At 33.9% G+C, this 24,887-nt stretch overlaps 3 protein-coding genes and 1 pseudogene across 4 annotated transcripts; 2 read left to right on the plus strand and 2 right to left on the minus strand.

The window, feature by feature from the left end:
• Positions 5,087 to 7,469, plus strand: LOC104723953 (defensin-like protein 82). Of its 2 annotated transcripts, none has more exons than XR_757466.2 (2): positions 5,087 to 5,157; positions 7,281 to 7,358. XR_757466.2 is itself a non-coding variant. In XM_019232566.1 (2 exons), the coding sequence occupies exons 1-2, from the start codon at positions 7,008 to 7,010 to the stop codon at positions 7,466 to 7,468; spliced, it is 270 nt and encodes an 89-aa protein (XP_019088111.1). In that variant the 3' UTR covers position 7,469. The 2 variants fall into 2 exon arrangements, 1 of the variants encoding a protein (XP_019088111.1); XM_019232566.1 differs by lacking the exon at positions 5,087 to 5,157 and adding an exon at positions 7,008 to 7,089 and having other exon boundaries at positions 7,281 to 7,469.
• LOC104728174 lies at positions 8,463 to 11,344 on the plus strand. Its single transcript, XM_019231908.1, has 7 exons — positions 8,463 to 8,467; positions 8,682 to 8,907; positions 8,983 to 9,282; positions 9,517 to 9,797; positions 9,888 to 10,230; positions 10,305 to 10,814; positions 10,916 to 11,344. The coding sequence occupies exons 1-7, from the start codon at positions 8,463 to 8,465 to the stop codon at positions 11,342 to 11,344; spliced, it is 2,094 nt and encodes a 697-aa protein (XP_019087453.1).
• LOC104723954 (uncharacterized protein At1g43920, Chloroplastic) lies at positions 11,524 to 12,334 on the minus strand. The gene is made up of 2 exons (XM_010442384.2): positions 11,937 to 12,334; positions 11,524 to 11,864 (listed from the first exon to the last, which is right to left on the minus strand). Exons 1-2 carry the CDS (start codon positions 12,057 to 12,059, stop codon positions 11,556 to 11,558), a joined length of 432 nt encoding a protein of 143 aa, XP_010440686.1. The 5' UTR covers positions 12,060 to 12,334; the 3' UTR covers positions 11,524 to 11,555.
• On the minus strand, positions 12,430 to 15,853 carry LOC104723955 (annotated as a pseudogene).

A 24,887-nucleotide genomic window follows, 5' to 3' on the forward strand; every position in this document is an offset into this window, starting at 1 on the left:
TTATTCGAAACAGTTAATATTTGTTTCAACTCATTTTCATGGGTAATACATACAAACACACTTGTATAAAATATAGTATGGGTAATAAGTAGCATAAATATTGTGACTAAGATATAAAATCTATTAGGATTTATGAATTATGATCAAAAACTAAATTTTGTATATTAAAAAATTATCAAATGGATCAAAAGAAAAACAAATTACAACATTGATATACAAAATAGGCATTCGAAACAACATTTACCAACATTTACAAGTGAGAATGTGTTATGTGCCTAAGACCTTCTACATCTAACTCTTTCTAATAAATAACCACATTTCACATGTTCACTTCTATATATGCTCCAAAATTTCGACTGAACTTATTTATTTCAAAACCTATAAATGTCACATAAAGGAAAAAGTTAAATATTAAAAAATTTAGAAAATTATGTGAGAAGTAGAGTATGATGTTTGATGAAGACTTTGTCTACCTATTTATAGATAAATTTGTAGTAGTATGAGAGGTTTTTCAGTTTTTTTTTGGTCAAATATCATGGAAGCTATGGTTACATTTCAAAGAATAAATATACCATAGGTTCTGTCTGTATTTTTTTTTTTATGTAAAACTTTAATTGTATTGCAATTAATACATTAAAGTGTATTCATATGATGAAAGATTTGTTTTTAATTTTTTTCAAACATCATGGGAGTTATATTTTAAAGAAATAATATGCAATAATTGTGTTAATGATTACTATTAAAGAAATATAAAATATCATATTGTTTTATATCTTGAAATTATTTTAGAATAAAATGATTTGATCTTTTGGTACAAAAACTGTGAAACAAATATTATACTTTTTTTTGTCAAAATAACCATCACATTATATTTTTCCAAAATTATGATATTAATATTTAAATCTTTAATTATCAGAAATTTAATTATGACATAATATTTAATTCTTTCTTATTTACAAAATTATAATGTTATGGTTAAGGAACAAATTTAAAGTAATATTATTCGAAACAGTTAATATTTGTGTAAACTCATTTTCATGGGTAATACATACAAACACACTTGTATAAAATATAGCATGGGTAATAAGTAGCATAAATATTGTGACTAAGATATAAAATCTATTAGGGTTTATGAAATATGATCAAAAACGAATTTTTTTATATAAAAAAATTATCAAATGGATCAAAAGAAAAACAAATTACAACATTGATATACAAATAGGCATTCGAAACAACATTTACCAACATTTACAAGTGAGAATGTGTTATGTGCCTAAGACCTTCTTCATCTAACTCTTTCTAATAAATAACAACATTTCACATGTTCACTTCTATATATGCTCCAAAATTTCGACTCAACTTATTTATTTCAAAACCTATAAATATCACATAAAGAAAAAAGTTAAATATTAAAAATTTAGAAAATTATGTGAGAGGTAGAGTATGATGTTTAATGAAGATTTTGTCTACCTATTTATAGATAAATTTGTCGTAGTATGAGAGGTTTTTCAGTTTCTTTTTTGGTTACACATCATGGAAGTTATGGTTACATTTCAAAGAATAAATATACCATAGGTTCTATCTGTATTTTTTTTTTTGTAAAAATATAATTGTATTGCAATTAATACATTAAAGTGTATTCATATGATGAAAGATTTGTTTTTAATTTTTTTCAAACATCATGGGAGTTACATTTTAAAGAAATAATATGCAATTAATTGTGTTAATGATTACTATTAAAGAAATATAAAATATCATATTGTTTTATATCTTGAAATTATTTTAGAATAAATTGATTTGATCTCTTGGTACAAAAACTGTGAAACAAATATTACAATTTTTTGTCGAAATAACCATCACATTATATTTTTCCAAAATTATGATATTAATATTTAAATATTTAATTATCGGAAATGTAATTATGACATAATATTTAATTCTTTCTTATTTACAAAATTAAAATGTTATGGTAATTATATAATATATTGATAAATATAAAAAAAAATGTATGTACTTTTAAGAAAAATAAATTAAAAGAAATTAATAATTAAGAAGTGAGGACATGTGTCGAAAATATACGCTGCCAAATGTCGTCGTGTTATGCAAAATTAGGAGAAAACCTTCTTATATTATATAAGATATATATATATATATATATAATATTTGAATGTAAATCTAACTTTGCTATTTAAAATAAAAATTTAGAACGATAAAGTAGCCAACTCACCTCTTATTCTCAGTGTGTATATAGAGAATGTCATAATGTAGTTATGTTAATCGAGAATATATATTTACTATATATTCTTAACTGGTGTAACGGATGTGAGGAAATAAATAGAAACACAATGACCATATGTATATAACACATATAAAGTAGTTACGCTTAGAAGGTAATTAGAAAACTGTTTCTTGTGTAGTCAAGCGAGTCTGTCACTTGTTCAACTACCTGTACAACTTGTTATACAGTAGTAGTTCCAGAGTGATATAAGAATTGTATTTTCTTCTACAGTCTTAGCAGTTGGAAGTTTGGTTTTTCCATTAATTGTTTGACTCTCTTGGCATGTATTTTCAACCTCGCCTCTGATGTGGCCGGAGCTCTATTGGTCGGTGGCGCTAGAGTTTCCGATACGGAAGAAAGAGAAAACAATTACTATAAAAAAAACATCAAAAAGTTTGGGTTTTTTTTTTGGGTATTGGACCAGGTTACTAAAGTGGTTTTTAACCCACATATTACCACAAAAGAGACCAAGAAAATATATTAGTAAGATTGACAAAAAAAAAAAAAAAAACAATATATTCATAAAAACATACTAGATTTTAACCCGCGGTACACCGCGGGATAATTTTTTATGTGTAAGTTATATTGATTAATTTTATTTGTTTTATTTAGTGTTTAGGATTATATAATTGTATTTTGATTGTTAATTCAAAATTAAGATATTTTGTGTGCTTTAGTATAATAGACAACCCATAAAAACTATATAATCATATTTGTATAAATTCTAACCTGCTCCATTAAATGACCGGCGAGCATTTAAATTTCTTTTAGCAAATTAAAATATTTAGAATATATATATATATATATATATATTTAAAAAAATATTGTAATTATGGGATACTAATTAATGTTAATTAGATTCATTTCAAATATATTTTTTGAAACTAATATAAAGTATGATGTAAACTAATTTTGATACACAAAAAAAATTCTTTCGAAATGCTAATTTTTGGTTTTCAAGAGAGGTATTATATATCATTATTTAAATCACAAATTTATTTTCTAATAGTTAAACAAATACTAAAAAGTGTAGAATGATCAAGTCTAAGTGATATGATCAATAAAACATTTACTCTACTGTTACATACACCTTGATACAATGGATAGTCATCAATACTTCATGTCTTAAACCAAAATATTGAAAATAATAATGTCAGTCTATATAATAAACTTTGTAATTACAATTTTGTGCATTGAATAGCTTCCATAATACACGTGGATAAGTATATTGAACTCACAAGCTATCCCTCTTGTTAGGAGTAAAATTAACCGAGAGATTTGTGATAAATACAATACGAAGGCCAATAAACAAAAATTAAGTAAACTTAATTTCAAAAATCTGATAGTAAACCATTCTCTTACTTCTACATATCGGCATATCCAAAAGAATCACTTACTTATAAGGGTTTGATACTTATTTTTATTGAATGTTGCTTGATGAAAAAACAAAACAAATTTTGGTATATGGGATTGAGATATGTGAAAATATATTGTAAATCAAAACTTTAATAATGAATTAGGAAAGCCATAGAATAACATAGATCTTAATAATAATAGATATAAAGATGATACCAAGGTAGGTATACTAAACTCAAAATTGGCCATGTTCTCAACATTGCCTTTGCAAGGACTCACCTATAGGGAAAAAATGAAACATGTTTTAATTGGCCCTGTTCTTGTGAAAAACATAATTTCAAAAGCCAAGTAAGCAATTAAAAAAAAAAGTAACAATTCTAAAGTAAACGTACCTGTGCTAAATCATTTTCTTAGTTCTTCAAATTCGAGCTCCTCTTTTGAACATCACTTGAGTTGTTTGCCTTTCAATCTTGCTTTGTTTGTTAACAATAAGAAATGTTTATATTTTCTTGAAGTGAACTTAGATAAAACCCATCCCACCATATAACTATGCACGAAAATCACAATCAAGCCTTCTCAAATTACAAAAAAATAAAAATAAATTATATATAATACAATAGTTTCTTAACCAATAAATCAATAATGCTTGATGAGCAAGGAATCAAACGATCCTTAGCAATAAACACGAGATTTTTCTGTATGCCTATGTGAGTTGGTAACATTATTGCAGAACAATATTCAGTTTCTAAAGGAGATATCTACCAAATTAAATGTATTTTTTGGTGACAAAGTTAAATATTTGCTAAAATTGATTTTCTTAATTTGGGTTCTCGTGTTTATGAACGTTATATACGTCATAATAATCATTGAAATTGTAATCCTTTGTTTCTCAAAGTCGGTCGATTTACATTCAACTATCACATATAATCTTTTAAGATCTATTAAAATAAGTTTTCAGATTTTAATCTTGTTTTAAAATTTAATGCGTAGAGTTGTGTTTGGAAACATCAAAAAGTATTGATGGTGTCAATATTATTATGGCAATAAGTGTAAATAAATTTGTTCGATTAATATAGTTCCATTAAATGTGTTTCCAGGAATTGTTATTTTAGGGAAATAGTTAGGGATTAATGTTGTAAATAAAACAAATTAAATAACCAAAACTTCAAGGGCCTAACACGGGAAAACGTCCTATTTCCTCCTGAGAACTATCATATCATACCAGATTCACCCCGAACTTTGACCCCGTTCTATATCTCCCTCAAACTTAAGTATTTCGTTTATTTTTCCCCGAATCGATAGTTTTCTATCAATTTCCCCAATTTTCTCGGTTTAAATGGTTTACAAACCAAACCCAAAAATAACCGACACAAATTCGGTATGAAACCAATTTTTAAACCAGACCCGACCCATAAATAAATCCAATATCTTCTTCTGCTTGACCGGGTTCTTCTTCTACCTTCCGTTACGAGGATCAAGAAAACACCATCCGTGAATTCATGCCTAATAACAGGAGAATCAAGGTCTACTTTAAACACAATCCTTTCAATTCTTTTTTTTGCTTTTACTTCTTCAAATGTGCAATGGTTTCTCATTTCTTTGATTCTCTTCTTTTTAATTTCTGGGTTTGGCAATTAACAGAAAGAAAAAAAAATCTGGGTTTGGGTTTCTGATTAAATTTGAAATTCAAAAGTCTTGAACTTCAATCACAAGATCAATTCCAAAGAATATGAGATCACTATTTGGTGAATCGTTCAAATTTGTTCAACGTGATAATTGGGAATTTGGAGAGAGAGAGAGAGTTGGGTGGTGTGTCTCGTTGGTTGGTTTTTTAGTTTGATTTTTGGGCTTTGTTGTTTTGATATGGAATTGAAATTTTGAGATTTTGGGATTTTTCCTCCATGGTTGATTGCTTCACAATCTTGCTTTCATTGTTTAAGAGCTAGATGTTGTACATGATTTGATCAATAGCAAACAATTATGTATGGGGAGTCTCATGTCGGAGATAATGAAGAAAATTAATTAGGTTTATTGATATTTTTAATTTTTGGGTTTGATGGGTTTAATTTTGAAATCGGATTGAAAGTAGGTTTAATCCGGTTAATAGGATTTGTTAATTGGTTAACCAAATATTAAACCAACCGTGAACCATATAAACCATATTTATGGAGAATTAGATGAGAAGTTTTAATCTGGGGAGAAATAGCAATTGAACTATCGATAAGGGAGAAAATAGAAAAAGAACTTAAGTTTGAAGGAGATATAGAACGAGGTGAAAGTTCGGGGTGGATCTGGTACGATATGATAGTTTTAAAGGGGAAATAAGACGTTCATTCGCATAACACATAATGTACTTCAAAAATAATAATATAGATGGAGTAAACATTTAACATCATTAAATGATTACATAATGCTCGTAAATTAACTGCTGCTACGTCGAGAGTTTGAATCCACCAACAATAAAAATATGAGGTATTTTAAGATCAAAGATATTTAAGTGGTAAAATTTTTATTCCAACAAAAACCTTAACTATTAACCAGCCAAGATCGATGATGATTTTTTTGGGGATCTTTTTCGATCAACTATTAATTGAGATACATGAACATTCATCTAGGCCTCTAGAGAAAAAGCTAAGGATATCAAAATTTACTTTCTAGACTATTAAAACTTAAAATATAATCTTAATAATTTTAGAACTTTATTTGTAAAATATATTTTGTTTCTCTTTTTTTTTGGTAGCACATATTGTAGATATTCTAGCCACTCAATAAAAAACAATGTATGATTGGAACATATTAAGAAAGCTTATAACATGAATTTTTTTAATTTTTTTAAAAATTTAAAATAATTTTTTGTTTTTTTTTTTGAAAATTGTATCATTACAATTAAATGAATATGCATAATTAATGAATGTTATTAATATATCTCATATATGCCTAAAATTTTGAATAAAAAGATAATAACTTTACATTTCTTGAGAGTCACATATGGAATTTACATAAGTGAATGAAAGCTTTTGACAAACTTTCTAGTCTAGGTTTAAGTATAGTATAAAATTTATTATTTTCATTATATGGAATATCAATAAATTTATATATGTAATGTTATATCATTATATATATATATGTATATAATACACACAAGACCAACACACTCAACTTTTGTATAGAGAAGAAAGGTAAATCAGATTACAAATATGCAAATACCATAAGTTAAAAGTTTTTATGTTGAAGAAGGCAACATGAATATTTATACTATAATTTTCTTATGTGAAAAAAAAATTTTGAATCTAAATTTCTTAAATGTTTTTTTTTGTGAAATTAAACGTTAATTTCTAAAGAGATTTTTTGTTTATTTTCAGAAACATATTTAATGGCTACCAAGAAATTTTCAACTATTATATTACCTTTGTTTGTGATATTTACTCTCGTGCTATTGCTGCCCATAACATCAGGTATCCCAATTATTTATTACGTATTGATTTTAGTTTAAAAAAGAAAAATAGCTTTGAGATTTCCTTGGTAATTTAGTTAAAGTCAGTGAACACAAATAGTTGTATTATTATTGGTCATTTTATTTTCAAATACTAATTTTTTTTTATATGTACTTATCTTTGCAATTTTTTTTTATAAACATACATAACAGGAAAACGGAAGCCATGTCAGGATTGGAGATATGGATGTAGCAGCAGAGTTGCATGTAATGCAAAGTGCTTATCTCTCGGTTACAAAGGAGGAGACTGTGTAACATTTGCTTTTCCTGTTTGTTGCTGCAAAATCAATTTGGAATTTCAAGATGATTCTCCTACTTCTAGTCCGATCATGACAGATTAATCTTCAACTACTTTGTATTTTAAATTATATAAAAAACATATATTAAAATATCTTTTATTCATCTTACCATTATCACATAATTATATTCTTTTGCGGACATTTTTGGAATCACTGAAGTTTCAGCTTTCGACTCAAAAATCATGATCCTATTGTTTGACCATATGGGCCCAACGTTTTTGAGATTTCTAATAATTTCTCAAAACACATAGGGTAAGGGAGAGTTTTACTATTTCGATGATTACATCAATAATGATAATTTATCAATTGTATAGTTCACAAGATAAAATCCACCATGACGTTGCTTTTGCGTATCGTCATTAGATTTTGGATACCGACGTATGACATAATTCAGGGCAATCACAACAATTTGTTTCGTGTTAAGTGGAGCGCAAAAAAAAATGACAACGAGTCAAAACAAGTCAATCAAAGAATTTTGGTACAAAATTAAAGATTATCTCTTTTGATAAGTGACATATTAATAATTGATGACACCTAAAGAAAAGTGTGGTGGTAATAAAAGAGGAAAACGGCTTATTCCCCTCTAAACTTAGTTACTTTATCGCACACATTTCTGAAACTTTCAACTGTGCCAATTCCCCTCTAAACTCTAATAAAATTTAAATTTTCCACACCAATTATACAAATATGGATTAAACCCCCAAACCGTGAAACGGAGTTAATGTGCCGTTAACGGGATGATGACTAGGACTACACGTAAGCATTAAAACGATGTCGTTTAACACTCAAAAACATTCTTAGGCCAAAAGCAAAACGACGTCGTTTATAGAATTGGGTGTTTTTTTCTCGATTTAGGGTTCGTCTTCTTCCTTCCTTCACAAACGAAATTGGAAAATTGAGAGAGTAAAACAAAGAGAAACATTGAGAGATGGAGGAGCGAAGGAGAAATTGAACGAGTCCTTTGTTTGATTTGTGTTTGATTTGGAGATTAACTCAGTTTTGTTGGTTGCTTTGTACGAAATCAGTGAGCTCGACAATGAGGTACATGGAGTTTTTTTTACTTGTATTTGTTAGATCTCTATTCAATTTTGTTGTTGTAGTTGATATGTTTTTTCTAGCATTCATCGTATGATATAACTCATGTCTTGTCTATAAGATTTACATGATTAGTTGTAATTTTATTTAGTGTCCACCATGTGTTCGACGAAATGTGTGAAAGAGTTAATAACATTAAAATTGTGGACATTTGATGCAGTGTTCTCGAAGAGGAGGCCTCAGTCGCCAAATTTGCTTATTACCACAGTGGAAAATTTGTAAAGATTGGTCGCCATGTCTACTACGATGGTGGTTGTGTTCGATATATAGAAGCAAAAGCGAGTGAGCTATTTGAACAAATGATGAATCATCTTCCAGTTAGTTTGTATGGCCAACGAGTATGGTATAAGTTGCCTTTTGAAGAACAAGAAGACCAGAAAGCAGTGGCAAATGGTGATGCAAATTTCAAGAAAATGTGTTTAGCATAAGCTTATATCAAAAACTTTGATATATTTGTGGAGCCTTATTATGATGGAGCTGAGGAAGAAGCCAATGAAGAAGAAAGAGTTTGTGAAGCTGAACAGTTTGAAGAAGAAGTAAGAGTGGAAAGAAATGTGGCTGGTTTTGTTGATTTAGATGATGAGTATGATGAGTATGCGACACCTGTGGAGTCTGGTGGTGAAGATGATGAGACTGAGGAGTATGTAAGATATGTGAAAGGTAGTGGTGAGCTGAAATTTAAGCAAGTGTTTGACAGCTTAGAGGCGTTCAAGAAAGCAATTGTGGACTATGTGTTGAAGACAGGAAGAAATATTAAATATGTGTGATGGGATAAAGACAGATCAGAACTTAAATGTGCAAGTGGATGTGCACATAAAGGAGAGGATCCAAATACCAGTGATGGACAAGAAACCGTAGAGCAAGGAGGGACCGCATATAAAGATCAAGGAGAAACCAGAGATAAGGAACAAGGAGAAAATCCCAAAAATGAAGAAGAAGAAGAGACCGAACCCTGTGCATGGAGAATTTATTGTTCTTATGAAACAACATTGTAGAAGTGGATGGTAAAAGCCTTCAATGATGATCACAGCTGCAACGTTACTGATTATAGCAAGATTATTACTCAAGAGGTTATTGCTAGGTTGTTTTTGGATGAATTCAGAGAGAACCCGAAACTGATTCCTAAGGTCATTCAAGCGGATATGATGAAGCGTTGGAATTTGATCGCACCTGGTGATCAATGTAGGAAGGCAAAGGCAAGAGCATTGGAGATTATTCAAGAAGAGCATGATGAGCAATACTCAAGACTCAAAGATTATCGACTTGAGCTATTAGAGTAAGTCACTCTTTCACTCTTTCTTTGTTAATTTTGTATGTGTTATAAATTTGTGCATTGATAATTTTTGTGTTTTTCGTTTTTTTGTAGTTCTAATGTAGGATCAACTGTGGAGGTAGATACATTTGAGGGAGAAGGTGGAGGACTAGATGTCTTCTACAGATTTTACGTGTGCTTTGCTAGGATTAAGAAAACATGGTGTCAATATTCTCTTCCAATATTTGGCATTGATGGTTGCTTTCTCAAATACTACACAAAAGGACAGTTGTTGGCTGCTGTGGGACGCGATTCAAATAATCAAATGTATCCACTTGCATGGGCTGTGGTGGACAAAGAGGATGAAGAAAACTGGAAGTGGTTCATTGGGAAGTTGCAGTCTGATTTGAATCTGCGAGATGGTGTTGGTTTTACACTGATTTCAGATAGACAAAAGGTTATTACAAGGGACTCTACAACTTTCATCTTGTTATTATTTACTGCATAATAATTATTCTTTGATGATTTCAGGGTTTATTGAATGTTGTTTCTGAGTTATTGCCACAAGTTGAGCATCGTATGTGTGCAAGACACATATATGCTAACCTAAAGAAGAAGCATCCACATAGGGCTGACATGAAAGCAAAGTTCTGGAAGGTTGCCAAGAGTTATAACAGCACACAATACATCAAACGTTTGGAGAAGTTGAAAATGTATGACATGAATGTCTACAAATCAGTGATGCAGAAGAATCCAAAAAACTGTAGTCTTGCCTATTTCAAGTCAACATCCTCTTGTGATGATGTAAGTAACAACATCAATGAGTCATTTAACAATGCCATTAACGTTACACGAGAGTTGCCATTGGTGGAAATGCTTGAAACTATCAGGAGAAGAGCAATGGTGCACATAGATATTAGAAGAAAGAAGGCAAATAATCACAAAGGTCAGTATAGTATAAAGGCGATGGAGAGGGTGAATCTAGAGCAGAAGAAGATATTAAACTGTACAGTCATTCCTGCTGGTCCAGGTGAGTATGAGGTAAGGAAAAGAAATCATCATATAAGGTTCACATGGCCATGCATTCTTGCATATGCCGGAAGTGGGAGATGTCAGGCATTCCTTGTCGGCATGCTTTGAAGGTGATTTATATCAAGAAACTCAAGGTAGAGGACTATATTTCATCTTGGTATTTGACTTCTAGGTGGAGGAATGAGTACAATGCACATATAGATGCGGTTAGAGGACCAAACTTTTGGCTTAAGTCCGGTCAGACTGAGATACAGCCACCACCAAGACCGATAACTAAAGGTAGAAAAAGTGTCCCTAAAAGAATCAAGGAGAGGAATGAGTCACCACAAAAGAAGAAGAGCAAGGGAAAAGAGCTTAAAGTTACTAGAGAAAGGAGGATCATCCATTATGGAAGATGTTTTGAGGCTGGACATAACACAAAGGGCTGCAAGCAAAGTGGACCTCTGGATTATAAACATTCAAAAAAGTCTAAAGTGGCTGGAACAACAGAGTTGTGCATGGGATCAAGGCAGCAACCTCAAAGCCAAGTTATTGATTGAATTTGCGGGTTCGCGTGCTTTTGAGTTCATGTTTTGTTTCTAGGTGAACTTTGTTTGGTCTTTTGTAAGAACCTTTGAATCATGTTTTGGTCTTTTGTAACAATTATTAGGTTCACTTTGTTTGGTCTTAAATATTGTCTCAAACACAACATCTCATTTCTTAGATATTGTCTCAAACACAATAACTTGTACATCTACCATACCATACACATTACAATACAAACACATAAACAAGAACCATCAACACAACACAAACCATAATGTTCTTCAACCCACGCAATTCCATCTTGCATCCTTGAAGCTCTTTCTCAAAACCCCTTAGCTCTTTCTCAAATCCGCAGATCACCACTTCACAGGTGCGAGTCTCCATTGCAAGAGATTCCATTTCTGATTCGCATACTTGTAAACCTTTTCTTAATGTCAATGAAGCACCTTCAAGATCATCAATTCTCGGAATCATATCTTCAATCTCTTCAACCATTGATTCATCTGTCCACTTGAACAAGTGACCACGACTATTCTGCAACATAATTAAAGAATGTATCAGAATTTTACAATTTCTAGCTTAACTACCCAACAATTAAACCATTACCTCATCTCCATTTGGACAAGCATTAAAAAGTCTCCTTGGATTTTTCACAGTCTTTGATGTCCTCAAAAATGCATTCTCTCCACATCTACATTTCTTCGGAAATCCTCTTCCTCTTTCACCCATTTCAGCTACAACAGCTTCGATTCTCGATCTCTCAGTGTTTCTCTTTGTTTCAGTTTCTCACTTTTGCGAAGGAAGAAGAAATAAGAACCCTAAATCGAATAAACCCCCAATTCGTTATACGACGTCGTTTTGTGTCTGTAAAACGATGGGTTTAGTGCTAAAACGCAATCGTTTTAGTGCTTACGTGTCGTCCTAATCATCATCTGTTAACGGCAAATTAACTCCGTTTCACGATTTGGGGGTTTAATCCGTATTTGTATAATTGGTGTGGGAAATTCAAATTTTATTAGAGTTTAGAGGGGAATTGGCATAGTTGAAAGTTTCAGGAATGTGTGCGATAAAGTAACTAAGTTTAGCGGGGAATAGGCTGTTTCCCTAATAAAAGATATATACCTATTAAGTTCTAGTGTACAACTTTATAAAATGAAAATATTACTTGGAGTCCCATTGTTTTGTTCCAACATAGTGTACCTTAGTTTTCTTTCATTTTGTGGTTAGCAATCAATGACAAATTCTCAACGGAGTTCGTATCAGAGCATAATGTTTTGTTCAGCATTGTGTGTTTTTGGTGAAAGGGAGAGTGGAGTTGATATTGCTTTGAATTCGAAGCCTTTTCCACCTGCTCCGAAACTGGGACGGATGCAGGCCTAGTATATGTTCCGGCATGAAGTCATGCCGGGTCAATATACCTACCACTGGAGGTCTCTGCAATACAAATTAACTACTTTCTTTAGTTACAAATTAACGAATTTTATACAAACTGAATATTTGACAACTGATGAACCAAAAAAAAAACAAGAACTATGGGATATATAGAGAATGAAGTGATGGTTTGAGAGCTGTTATTGATTCTTCAAACAAACCAATGCTTAAAATCCAAAAGACTCTAATCTGTTCTATCTCCTATCTATTTATACTCTGCCTTAATATGTATCGTGTCTTACGAACTAGTGCCCATCAGAAACTGATAAGGTGATGATAACGGTCAGGGAGGGAAAAGGAGAACCAAAATCACTTACATTGGAGGTTTTTGGTATGACCAGTAAGTGCCTTATCCCAACTTCACGGAAGAGGACAAGGGCCTTCGCAAGTGACATTGTCTCGACAACAGTGTAAGGCGAGGCATTAGAGAACGGATGTAAATCCAAATACATATTCAATTCTTCCTCGCTTAGTTCCACATCTTCTATTTTATCACCCCTCCCAGAACCCTTCTTAGCAAATTCACCAGCCTTGAACTGGGCAAGGGTATTGGAGTCACAAGCCATCGGACTAGACAAGAATACCCGTTTCTTTAGCAGAGTCAGAATATGAGCCCGGAGGATTAAACCGTATAGAACAGGAGCTGCAGCGAGTGGTGGCCCATCAATCACAGGGAAGCCATTGTGATTGGTGGTTTTGAGAACATGTAGAATAGTTTCGACTTTCTCGATGCCATTGAAGACTTGAAGTGGGCCTGTGACTACATCACCAACTAGAAGCTGCCTCATGTAAGGCTCTGCATGGCTATAGAGGTAGGGAAACCCTTTTAACTTCATGATGAGGTTATAGATGTTAGCATTGAAACCATCGGCAACTGTTTTTGAAATCAGAAGGACCACCATCATCATAGGTAGTAATAACAGATTGTTGGTCAGCTCTAGGAGAATAACACACGTGGAAACTGTCATCCTCATTGTTCCACCAAGAAAGGAGGCAGCACCCAGCACAGCAAACAGACCATGATTAAGATTTGAGTTTGAACCAAGCGGCATCCCTACAAACCGTCCATACGATGCTCCTGTTACGATAACGGGTACAAAGAGCCCTGCTGGAGCAACAATGCCATAGCTAAAGATACTGAGGAAGAAGCAGGTGACAAAAAATAGGAGAACTGAGAAATAATGAAACTCGAAGTCAGTGTTTTTGCTGAAAAGGTTTTTGATAGCATCATCATTTGTGTTGAAAATGAGGCTAGCTAGATCATTGTAGTGACCAGGGGGGCATTGGTATTTCTTGAAGTTTCCAGACCGGCCAATTGTTGGGCACTCTTCTAAGGCATCAGCAGGGCAAGGTTGGCATGATGCAAGAAATGGTAATCCAAAAAGAAGACAGGACGTGAAAATTGATATCGCACAAGCTACGAGGATTTTCCAAGCAACCCCTTTCCTGGACAGAAAATGTTTGGCGATCAAGATTTTTATTTACTCTGTTGTCTGTGTTATAAATATATCCAAAAAGATAGCTTACTCATATATGTAGTTGTAAGCTCGCAACACCTTATCCAGTAGAAAGTTGTAAAAGCTTCCTAAAATACCACCGACAACTCCAAGGAGAAGAACAGGAAGTACATCCCCCAAGTGATAAGACGCATTTTCTGAATAGACATCGAACATTATTAGGCCTCCTTTACCAAATAACCCGCACCTTCCACTTAAACACACATCGATTAGAGCTCTGAGGACAATTGCCACAACAGCCGTTGAAAAGAATATTCTCCATAAAAGTGCACTCCTCCACCTACAACGACATCCTAGCTTAATTAATCATTCACAAAATAACGGTGTGAAGGACAGATATAGTGACTAGAAAAACCAACGAGCCAATCAGTTCAACAACAATAATGGTAACTAATGAATTTAAGATAAGAAACCCATTGAGCTCAATAGAATAACTTGACACAACTTAACATACCAAGATGACATCTCCTCAAGGGCGAACAGTACCCCACCAACTGGAGCACGAAACGAGGCAGCAATACCAGCAGCTGACCCACAAGTGACAAGATCTCTTCGGTCTCTATCATTTTAAAAAAATCTGAGCCATCTCCAATTCAGTCCATATCTTTTGGAGCCGCCCTGACCCAGTATAGATGCAACACAAGCACCAGTGTGCACCATAGGCCCTGCCTTACCAATGAGAAGAGACGCCGACACTGCAGATATGTTCCCAATGACCTGTACCCCAAGAAAAGAGCAATCAAAAACAAATATCTGACCCCATCTTGCGCAATTTACAAATCCTTACCTTAACGACCAAAGTGCGAAGTGAGAATATATCTGGAGCATCAACACCGTTCAAATAGGCCTTAACTTCTGGTATACCGGAACCTGCCGCGGCAGGCGCAACAAAAGCGGTGATGACCGACGCAAAGAGAGTAAGAACCAGGTTTGTAGCAGTGAAAACAACAAATCCCATACCGAACCTGTGAAACAATTTTCAACTCTCTCTCCATATAAAAACCAATCAATCAACATTGCAAGCAAAAACACAAATCGGAAAAGCAGAGTCCATTCACCTTCCGGCTATCATCATGTTAGAAGTAAAGACGAACTTAATACCGGCGAGATTCTCAACGGCGAGATTGTTAGCAAATCCGATGAGACTTACAATGATACCGATACAAAAACACAGCAGCCACTTCATAACCACGTATTGGAAAATCTCAACCTTACTACGACCTCTCCAATCTTGTTTGAAGAAATCATTCTCCGCGATCCTAAAATCGAAAGCGTAACGACCAAAAATTAAAAGCTTAAGAAGAAGCAAAATTGAGAAAGAAGAAGCAACGGTGAGAGTGTTTTCGTACTCGTAATCGAGGCTTTCGATGGGACAGACGTCGGAGCCGACGATTGCGACTTGAGAAGTAGAGTTAGTAGCGCGGCGGAGGGAGGAAAGCAACGGAACGGCGACGGAGTCCTCCGTAGTGGAGTTCGACATATCGAAACTTCAACGATTGAATGATTCAACGGGAAGTGAACTTCACAGGATAGAGAGAATGATTGGGGGAAGATATTGAACTCTCTTTCACTGACAGTTACATGTGCTTCTTTGTTTTTACATACTTTAATACAAAATAAATATAAAAAAATGGGTCAAAATTTAAGAGTAATGGTCCCAAAAGGAAAAACTGCCTAATTTTGGAAAACATATTTGAGAAATTAAATATTTTTATGGGCATTTTCAAAAATATCTTTTTTTTATATCACTTTTAAAAATACTCTTTTATATTATCTATTTTCAAAAATACCTTTTTCTATATATAAAATAGCTAAATTCTAAACCCTAAACTCTAATGAAAAATACTTAGGTTCATCCCTCTCAACCAATCAGAATGTTCTATCTAATATTTTATTTAAAAAATAAATCAAAATTAAATTAAAAAGCAAAACAAATTAAGAAAATAAATTATGTATACTTTTATATAAAGAAAGTTAAATATTAGCTTGGTTTAAATTTTACAATTAAACGACGTTATATATCAGTTTGGGGTATAAATGAGAATTAGAGTTTGAATTTTATAATTAAAACAAAATTATATGTTGGTTTGGGTTGACAAATGAGGTGGTTAGGGTTTAGATTTTACAATTAGAACAAAATTATATGTCGGTTTGGGTTTACAAATACGATGGTTAGGGTTTAGATTTTACAATTAAAACAAAATTATATGTCGGTTTGGGTTTACAAATGAAATGGTTAGGGTTTAGATGTTACAATTAGAACAGAATTATATGTCGGTTTGGGTTTACAAATGAAATGGTTAGGGTTTAGATGTTACAATTAGAACAGAATTATATGTCGGTTTGGGTTTATAAAAGAGCAGTTTAAGTTTCTAATTTTATAATAATGTATAAAGATTTTATTTCCTTATTTTATAAGGGGGTGAATGAAGAGGTTCACCCCTAGGGGTGAACCCAAGTATTGTCCGAGGGGTGAACCCATGTATAACCATCTCATTTGTAAACCCAAACCGACATATAATTTCGTTCTAATTGTAAAATCTAAACTCTAACCATCTCATTTGTAAACCCAAACCGACATATAATTTCGTTCTAATTGTAAAATCTAAACTCTAACCATCTCATTTGTAAACCCAAACCGACATATAATTTTGTTTTAATTGTAAAATCTAAACCCTAACCACTTCATTTGTAAACCCAAACCGACAAATAATTTGTTTGAATTGTAAAATCTAAACCCTAATCACCTTATTTGTAAACCCAAACCGATATATCATTTCATTCTAATTGTAAAATCTAAACCAAGCCAATATATAACTTTCCTTAAAAAAAAGTTATACAGAATTTGTTTCCTTAATATGTATTGCGTTTTTATTTAATTTTGATTTAGTTTTTTTAAACAAGATAATGTATAGAAGATTCTCATTGGTTGATAAGAAAGAAGTGAACAAGAAGGTTCACCCTAGGAGTGAACCTAACTATTTTTCAACTCTAAATACTAAACTCCAACCCTTTCAAACTATATCCTAAATGTTAAAAAAAGAACCCAAACCTATAAAAAAAGTTTTAAAATTAATTTAACATATTGGAATTGCGTAAAAAATGGTAAAAATGAAAATGTTCAAAAAAAATTGAAAGGGGTATCCAAAAAAGGTATTTCTAACAAATTCGCATTCTCAAAAATACCCCTTTTCCATGTCCATTTTTAAAAATATCCCTCCATGTAAACCATAGCAAAATGTAAACAGAATTCAAGTTGAAAGAATAACAAAAACTAGAGAATTTGTTCAAAGAAAAGTGTAAAAACTACTGTCGGTTCTTTTCTCTCGAAAATATGGTTAAGAAGGAGTATTTATAAGAAAACAGGTTGACCTAGCCAAGTCAGCAGGCATCCGACCATGCTACACGAGGTGGAAATCGAGCTCCACTTCGGATGCATGATCGGATAGGCGATCGGGTGGTTATATTCTTCGATCTGGATGTATATACGCTCACTAAAACAGTAACAACTCTTAAACCACACATCCAATTGGCCTGAAATCACCACCATTGAAAAAAGAACTCGATTTCCTATAACTTTGATGAAGAACCAAGAAGCTGAATCCTAACGTAAAATCTTCATTCGAGACGATATTTGAAGGTCTCATCATGAACTCAACCAGGTGCTATGTGGCAATGATCGGATGGTATGGTCGGGCGCCTCCTTTTTCTTTCTTGATGCTTCAGATCCTTTTGTGTAAAACCTATAAATGTAACCAGATCCTTCCTTGTGATAGCTGCAACTTGTCAACCCTTCTTTTTGCTTATTTTAGGCTCTAAAATACCTGTTTTCATCCAAAATGCAACAATGCACCAATGCAACAGCCTAAAACACCTAAATGCAAATATCTAAAGTTAAGAAGCTAAAAACACTAAGGACAGACTCTTAACAATGCAAAACTTGACTAAAAAAGTGTAAAATAGAGTCTTATCAACACCCCCAAACTTATCTCTTGCTAGTTCTCTAGCAAGGAAGTAAGAGGATGAGGTTTGAAAATGTTGACTCATAACCTCATAGTATCAAGCGAAGGGTTCAAGCTATAGTCCTTAAAGATAGTTTAAAGGTGCTAAGATCAATCAACATACTTACAGATATTTTTCTATGCTTATCACCATGCATCGATCTAGTTCATCCTCCAACTAAAAGTAAAGACTTGCAATTCCAAAAGAACATCTCTTTCACATTCATTAAGTGTTTGGCAAATTCTTGCAAATGAAAAGTGAATCAAGCTCAATCTGTTTTAATGGTAAGGCATTTGGAGGTAGGTTTCAGGTAGTATTTTTAGGTGGCTTACTCTCAAACAAGAAGGAATGCTAGACAATAGTGAAAATGTCTAAGACTAAGAACAATTTGGGCATACAAAGCTTAGCTCTTGATAATCTCCCCGTTCTCATTCCTTTTTTTTATTTAGCACCCAAAAACATGAACCGTTAACACCCTTTTTTTTGTAATCCCTAAGGTATTAACTTTGAACAACTAGCTCTCTTTTACAACCTTTTTCTTTATTTGCTATACTTTTATTTTTTTGTTTTCTTTTTTTTTTACTTAGAGACTTAGAGCTATTTAAAGTGAACCTTAGGGACTCTCTTCTTTTTATTTCTATTTTGATCCTCAACCCAACCCTAAATAAACATCCTAACCACCTATCTTTCAAAACCGATTCTATTAGCTAGTTCAAATGGTTCTAAACCTAGCTAAAACAAGAGTCAATTCTCTGTTGTTCTCAATACTCTCAAGGTTTCACAACCTATAGGACTATAAAAACTGAAAAGGCCTCACTCAACAAATCACAACAAGGCTTGAAAGAAAAGGTTTGGGTTCAAGGGTAGGGAAAAACAATTCGAGTTAAACGAAAAGATTGGCAGAAATGGAGTGTTAACACGAGTTTAGAGTTACCATGAGCAAGCATTCAAGTTCCATAAGCAAGATAATTGAAGTTCAGGTTAAGTCCAATAATATAGAGATGATACAATGTTCAAGCAAGTTTCACACAAGTGGAAAAAGCTTTCAAAAGACACAAGGTTTTAAACAAAGATTCTTCATTTTTTTCCAGAGATTGATTAAGCAACAATGAACTGTGATTAAGGGCTATAACTTCAATCCTAATGTTGGACTTTAAACAAGGTGGTTTTAATCATTGCCTCCTAAAATGCATAAACAACAGCCTTATATGAAACAATCTATACTCATCCTATCATACAAATGCAACTACATGAACACTCTTTTTTTTATTCAAATTTTTCAATTTTTTTGGGTTTTTCTATGCAAATAGATGCAGACTCAAATGAATAAAACTAGTATGCAAAAATTTGAAATAAGAAAATAAAACACAATATTAAATATATTATAGGACTCTACCCCAAACTTAAATTACACATTCCCTGTGTAAATAAAAGTCTGGAAAAGAATCCAAGAATCACAAAATGGAACAAACTTTAATGCAATGTTATTTACAAAGGTTGGATGAATGTGGTACCTTATGGGTTGGTGAAGAAAGAAGTCACAACAGCTTCGATGCTTCCTAATGTATACTCAGGCTTGTTCTCAGCTCCAGCGGTAGCTGGATTTGGCTCATCAGTGAGCTCGTTGATGTGCGTGGACCTGTTGCTCGGACCAGCATCCGAGTCATGCATCGGTTAAGGCATATGATAGGCTCTAGCTCATTCAAATGTCCCCTTAACACTTTTTATTCCTAGAAGTTAAAAACACTGAAGTAACAAAACCAAAAAAAAAAAAAAACTTAAGCCATATTTACAAGGATACCTTTGGGACTTCCTTCCAAATGAGCTTGTTTAAAGTCACTAAGCTTGATTGTGCATACTTCTCATGCTTCAGAAGGGTCATAGAGAGGAGATAAATTCCTCTCTATTCCATGAGATTTCATTTTTCCTCTTTTTCCAGCGTCAATGCTAAAAGAGTGGATCTTCCTCTTTATACTCAGCCCTTGCTTTGCTTTCTTTGAGGAATAACCACTAACTTTCCTTTGGAGTGTTTTGATTTGCCCACTCATCTTCTTCACTGTAGATGTTAAATCCCTCACAAAATCATTGGGAATGTTAGTAGTTTGAAGTGCGGACAACCCAACAAATGAGAGATTTCTTGACTCTAGCTGTTCGGGAAGGTTGGAGATTGAATCTGGGCATTCTACGAGAGCTGGAGTATGAACCGACCACGGACCCAAACATGAACTCGACCATGGGGTCGTGTTATGGGGTCGTACTCTCATTGGAGCTTCCTCACATGCTGCAAAAATCTCTACTTTTGGACCATTTACACCCTCAAAGATTTCATACTCTGTTTCATGATCTTCCTCTTTAATCTAGAAAGTCTGCCCATAAATAGTTGACTTCTTCTGCTCAAGCTCTTTAACTTGTGACTTATCCTTCATTTCAGCATGTTCTAACAAAGGTTCATGACTCAAGACCATCATTGCTTGCTTATCAATATAAGCCTTGTACTTTTCAGCATTTGCTCTTTAAACCGTCTTGGAAATGACAAAGGTGGCTGATAGGGAGGAGGAATGAACCGATCTGGATTTTCAGGATCTTGAGCAATGACTCGATCAAGCACTCGATCATGTGCTCGACCATGTGTATGGTCGAATGGTGTCTTAAGCTCAGTTCTCTTCTCATTCTGCACTTCTGGTTGGAGAAAATCCTCCCATCTTGGTTGTCACTGTCCACAGTGAGCTTTGTAGATAGTTCTTTGAGAGATATAGCTTGGGCAGTGGCAAACTCTTTGAGATTGTTAATTGTTGTCCCATTGAATAGTCCAGAAGAAGGAGATGTACTTTGCTCTCTAGGTGAAGCATTCTTCAGGTTAAAGCTTCAATCTTGATATTAAAGGCACCATATGTGCAGTCTATCTTGTTATTCATCTCTGTGAGCTTTTTACTTGTTTCCATAGCTCCATTAGCTTGACCTTGTATGAGTTGCTGAAGCATACTCTTCATCTCCTGATCTTGTGCAGGAGCCTGCTTTGGTTGTTGTGGAGGATAGTTTGGGACCATAAACTGCTCATCTTCACAAACAACATGTACTTGCTTCTGTTGGGTTATAAGGAGTTTATCTAGCTTCTCAAGATTCTCATTTAAGGCTTTTAATTCCTTTCTATGCCCTTCCTCATAATCAACACCTCCCCTTAAGTTGGGATCATATTCCTCACTGTAATTTCCATTGCATTGAGCAAGATTCTCTACTAATTCCCAGCCCTCAGCTACATCTCTATTCATGAAGCTTCCATTGGAGGCTATGTCTAGAAGTATTCTGTTACTGGGAAGAACACCTCTATACAAAGTACACAACAAAGATTCATTGTTGAATCCATGATATGGGCATTGTCTCTGGTAGCATTTGAAGCGCTCCCATGCTTCACTGAAAGACTCGCCATTCTGTTGGAGAAAACCTGAAATTTTGTTCCTCAAAACGTGCAGTCCTTGAACCAGAGAAGAACTTTGCAAGGAATACCTTCTTACAGTCAATCCAAGACATGATTTTTCTAGAAGGTATAGTCTTCTCCCAATGATGGACTTTATCTCTTAGAGAAAAAGGAAACAATCTCAGCTCCAAGGCGTCCTCACTAACTCCATTTATATTGGTGAGGCTACAGAGCCTGTCAAACTCATCAAGATGTGCAAGGGGGTCTTCAGTAGGCAGTCCATGAAATATGTTGCTCAAAACCATTGAGATCAGACTTCTCTTGATTGTGAAGGTTGTGTGGACAGCAGGAGGCACTATCCCATACCTCTGAGTATGAGTAGTGGGAGCATCGCTATCACCAATCTTCCTTCTCCTTAGAAGTTCAGTTTGATCCTGTGGGTTTTCCATTCCCACTTCTTCTTATTCTACTCTGATACTGTCCTTTGATGTCTCAGTTCTCTTGGCAAACGGTTGGTGTATACAAGTACCCAATCAAGTATCCAAATGGTTACACAAGCAGGTGCTCGAGTAGACAGGTTCGGGTATGGATTGGGTAGGGGGTCGCATTGGTTCACTTGAGATCCAAAACAGACAAGCAAACACTCAGTACCAAGATATAATAAAAAGAACTTGATCTAGCAAGTGCTAAAATCCTCAATGTAACAAGAAACAACCAAATGGCAACAGTGCCAAATTGATAACAAGATTTTCACCCAGGGTATCAATTTCCTATGCAGTTGTAGTACAAAGGGTTATCAATCCAAATGGTTGTTATGCTAGCAGATAAGATGTGATCAGAACAATGCAAGTCAAGCCAAACAATAATATGAGTTTTGACTATCAACCTAAAGAACAAAAATCAACAACAACTCGAAATACCACACGATGCAAGTGATCGAGTACCAGATCGGGTTGGTGATCGGGTTGATATAAAAATAGTAAACAATCAAGATGTGAAAGCTCTTAAGGATGGGGTAATTGGTTCATAAGTATTCCTAATCAACCTAGAATGTTTTACAAGCCTCAAGCAATCTATTCCCTAGACAATGAATCTCTAAACCTTGCTAATCCACTCTCGTGGTAGAAACAACTAACCCTAATCACTCCCTTACCCAACTCTCGTTGGAGAAACATGATTAAGCAGTCATTAAAATCCAATTCACTATTGTCAATAAAATCCTTACTCATCTAATCTCTTAGGCTAAGTGAGTAAATCTCTATCATTAGCTAATTCAGGCATTTCATCGAACATCTCTCGGGCGGAAATGCCTAGAATCTATTCTCAACCTCTCGGTCTGAAACTAGCACTAAGAACACTAATTCATAAGGAAATTTTCATAAAAACAATCAAGCTAAAACATCTAAACCAATTAAGAATACATAATAACTTATCCCATCCCTAGAAACTTCGATTCACTACTCAGATCTCATGGCAAATAACATAAACCCATATATAAATAAAAATTGCATAATCATAAAGATAAAAAAGAGATAAACGTTTTATTAGAAAAAAACAATAGCAAAATGTAAACAGAATTCAAGTTGAAAGAATAACAAAAACTAGAAAATTTGTTCTAAGAAAAGTGTAAAAAAGGCTGTCGCCTCTTGTCTCTCGAAAATAGGGTTAAGAGGGGGTGTTTATAAGGAAACATGTGTACCTAACCACATCATCAGGTATCCGACCAAGCTACACGAGGTGGAACTCGAGCTCCACTTCAGGTGCATGATCGGATAGGCGATCGGGTGGTTCTAATCTTCGATCTGGATGTATATACGCTCACTAAAACAGTAATAACTCTTGAACCGCACATCTGATTGGCCTGAAATCACCACCATTGGAAGGAGAACAAGATTTCCTATAACGTTTATGAAGAACTCAGAAGCCGAATCCTAACGTGAAATCTTCATTCGAGACAATATTTGAAGGTCTCGTCATGAACTCGACCAGGTGCTATGTGGCAATGATCGGGTGGTATGGTCGGGTGTCTCCTTTTTCCTTCTTGATGCTTCAGATCTTTTTGTATAAACCCTATGAATGTAATCAGATCATTCCTTGTGATAGCTGCAACTTGTCAACCCTTCTTTTTGCTCTTTTTAGGCTCTAAAATACCTGTTTTCATCCAAAATGCAACAATGCACCAATGCAACACCCTAAAACACCTAAATGCAAATATATAAGGTTAAGGAGCTAAAAACACTAAGGACAGATTCTTAACAATACAAAAATTGACTAAAAAAAATGCCTAAGAAAGTGTAAAATAGAGTGTTATCAAATCCTAAAAAAATAAAGTACAAAAAATACATAAAATATATACTTTCCAAATCACCACATAACTTTTTTTGTGTTTTTCCTCACTCGCACGGTTCTGAAAATCACTTCCCAAATGGTTACTCATCCTCAAACTACTCAAGCATAAGCACGCTTAACTAAGAAGTTATTTCGAGACTATTGAACGAAATGATCAGTGCACTTTGGTAACATAAATGGTCAAATTAAATCTTTTAAACATCTCAGTAGATTGGGGTGTCACAATTCCCCACTAACAAATCAGAATGCCCTCGTTGCGCACCAAGACTGTCACCTCTGACAGTGTTAGCCTTCTTGACTCCACACTTATCTTGGTTCGGCTCTGATACCACTTGTAACGCCCTGTCTGTCACCTCTCTTTGTGGGCGTCATGTTCACGCCCACTCATGGTCTGTGGGCCCACCCATATCCGGCGGTTAGTTTGCTATGTCCAAGACGCTTTAAAGACTTTTCTATCGACCTACAAATCGCCACATGATATTCCATGTGTTTTGTCTTCACTCGCACAGTTGGAACAATCACTTCGTGAAAGATCATCCATCTTGAAACTACTCCAGCATAAGCACGTTTAGCTGTGGAGTTTTTTCGGGACCTTTGACCGAAAAGTTATGCACTTTGGTGACATAGTTGGCAAAATAAATTATTTTAAACCTTTTTGCAAATCGGGGTATAACAATTTATAAATATTATAAAAATTGTGACTAATTTAGAAAATAAATTAGTAAGTTCTCTAAAAGTAAATTTGAAATAGATAAATACTTATCCACGTATTCAAACAACTTTCACAACTAATTTTTTATAATTCATATAATATAAAAAATCAAAAAGTGGAGTGTGATAAAC

This window comes from Camelina sativa, chromosome 11 (genome assembly GCF_000633955.1).
Source record: "Camelina sativa cultivar DH55 chromosome 11, Cs, whole genome shotgun sequence".
Taxonomy (NCBI): domain Eukaryota; kingdom Viridiplantae; phylum Streptophyta; class Magnoliopsida; order Brassicales; family Brassicaceae; genus Camelina; species Camelina sativa.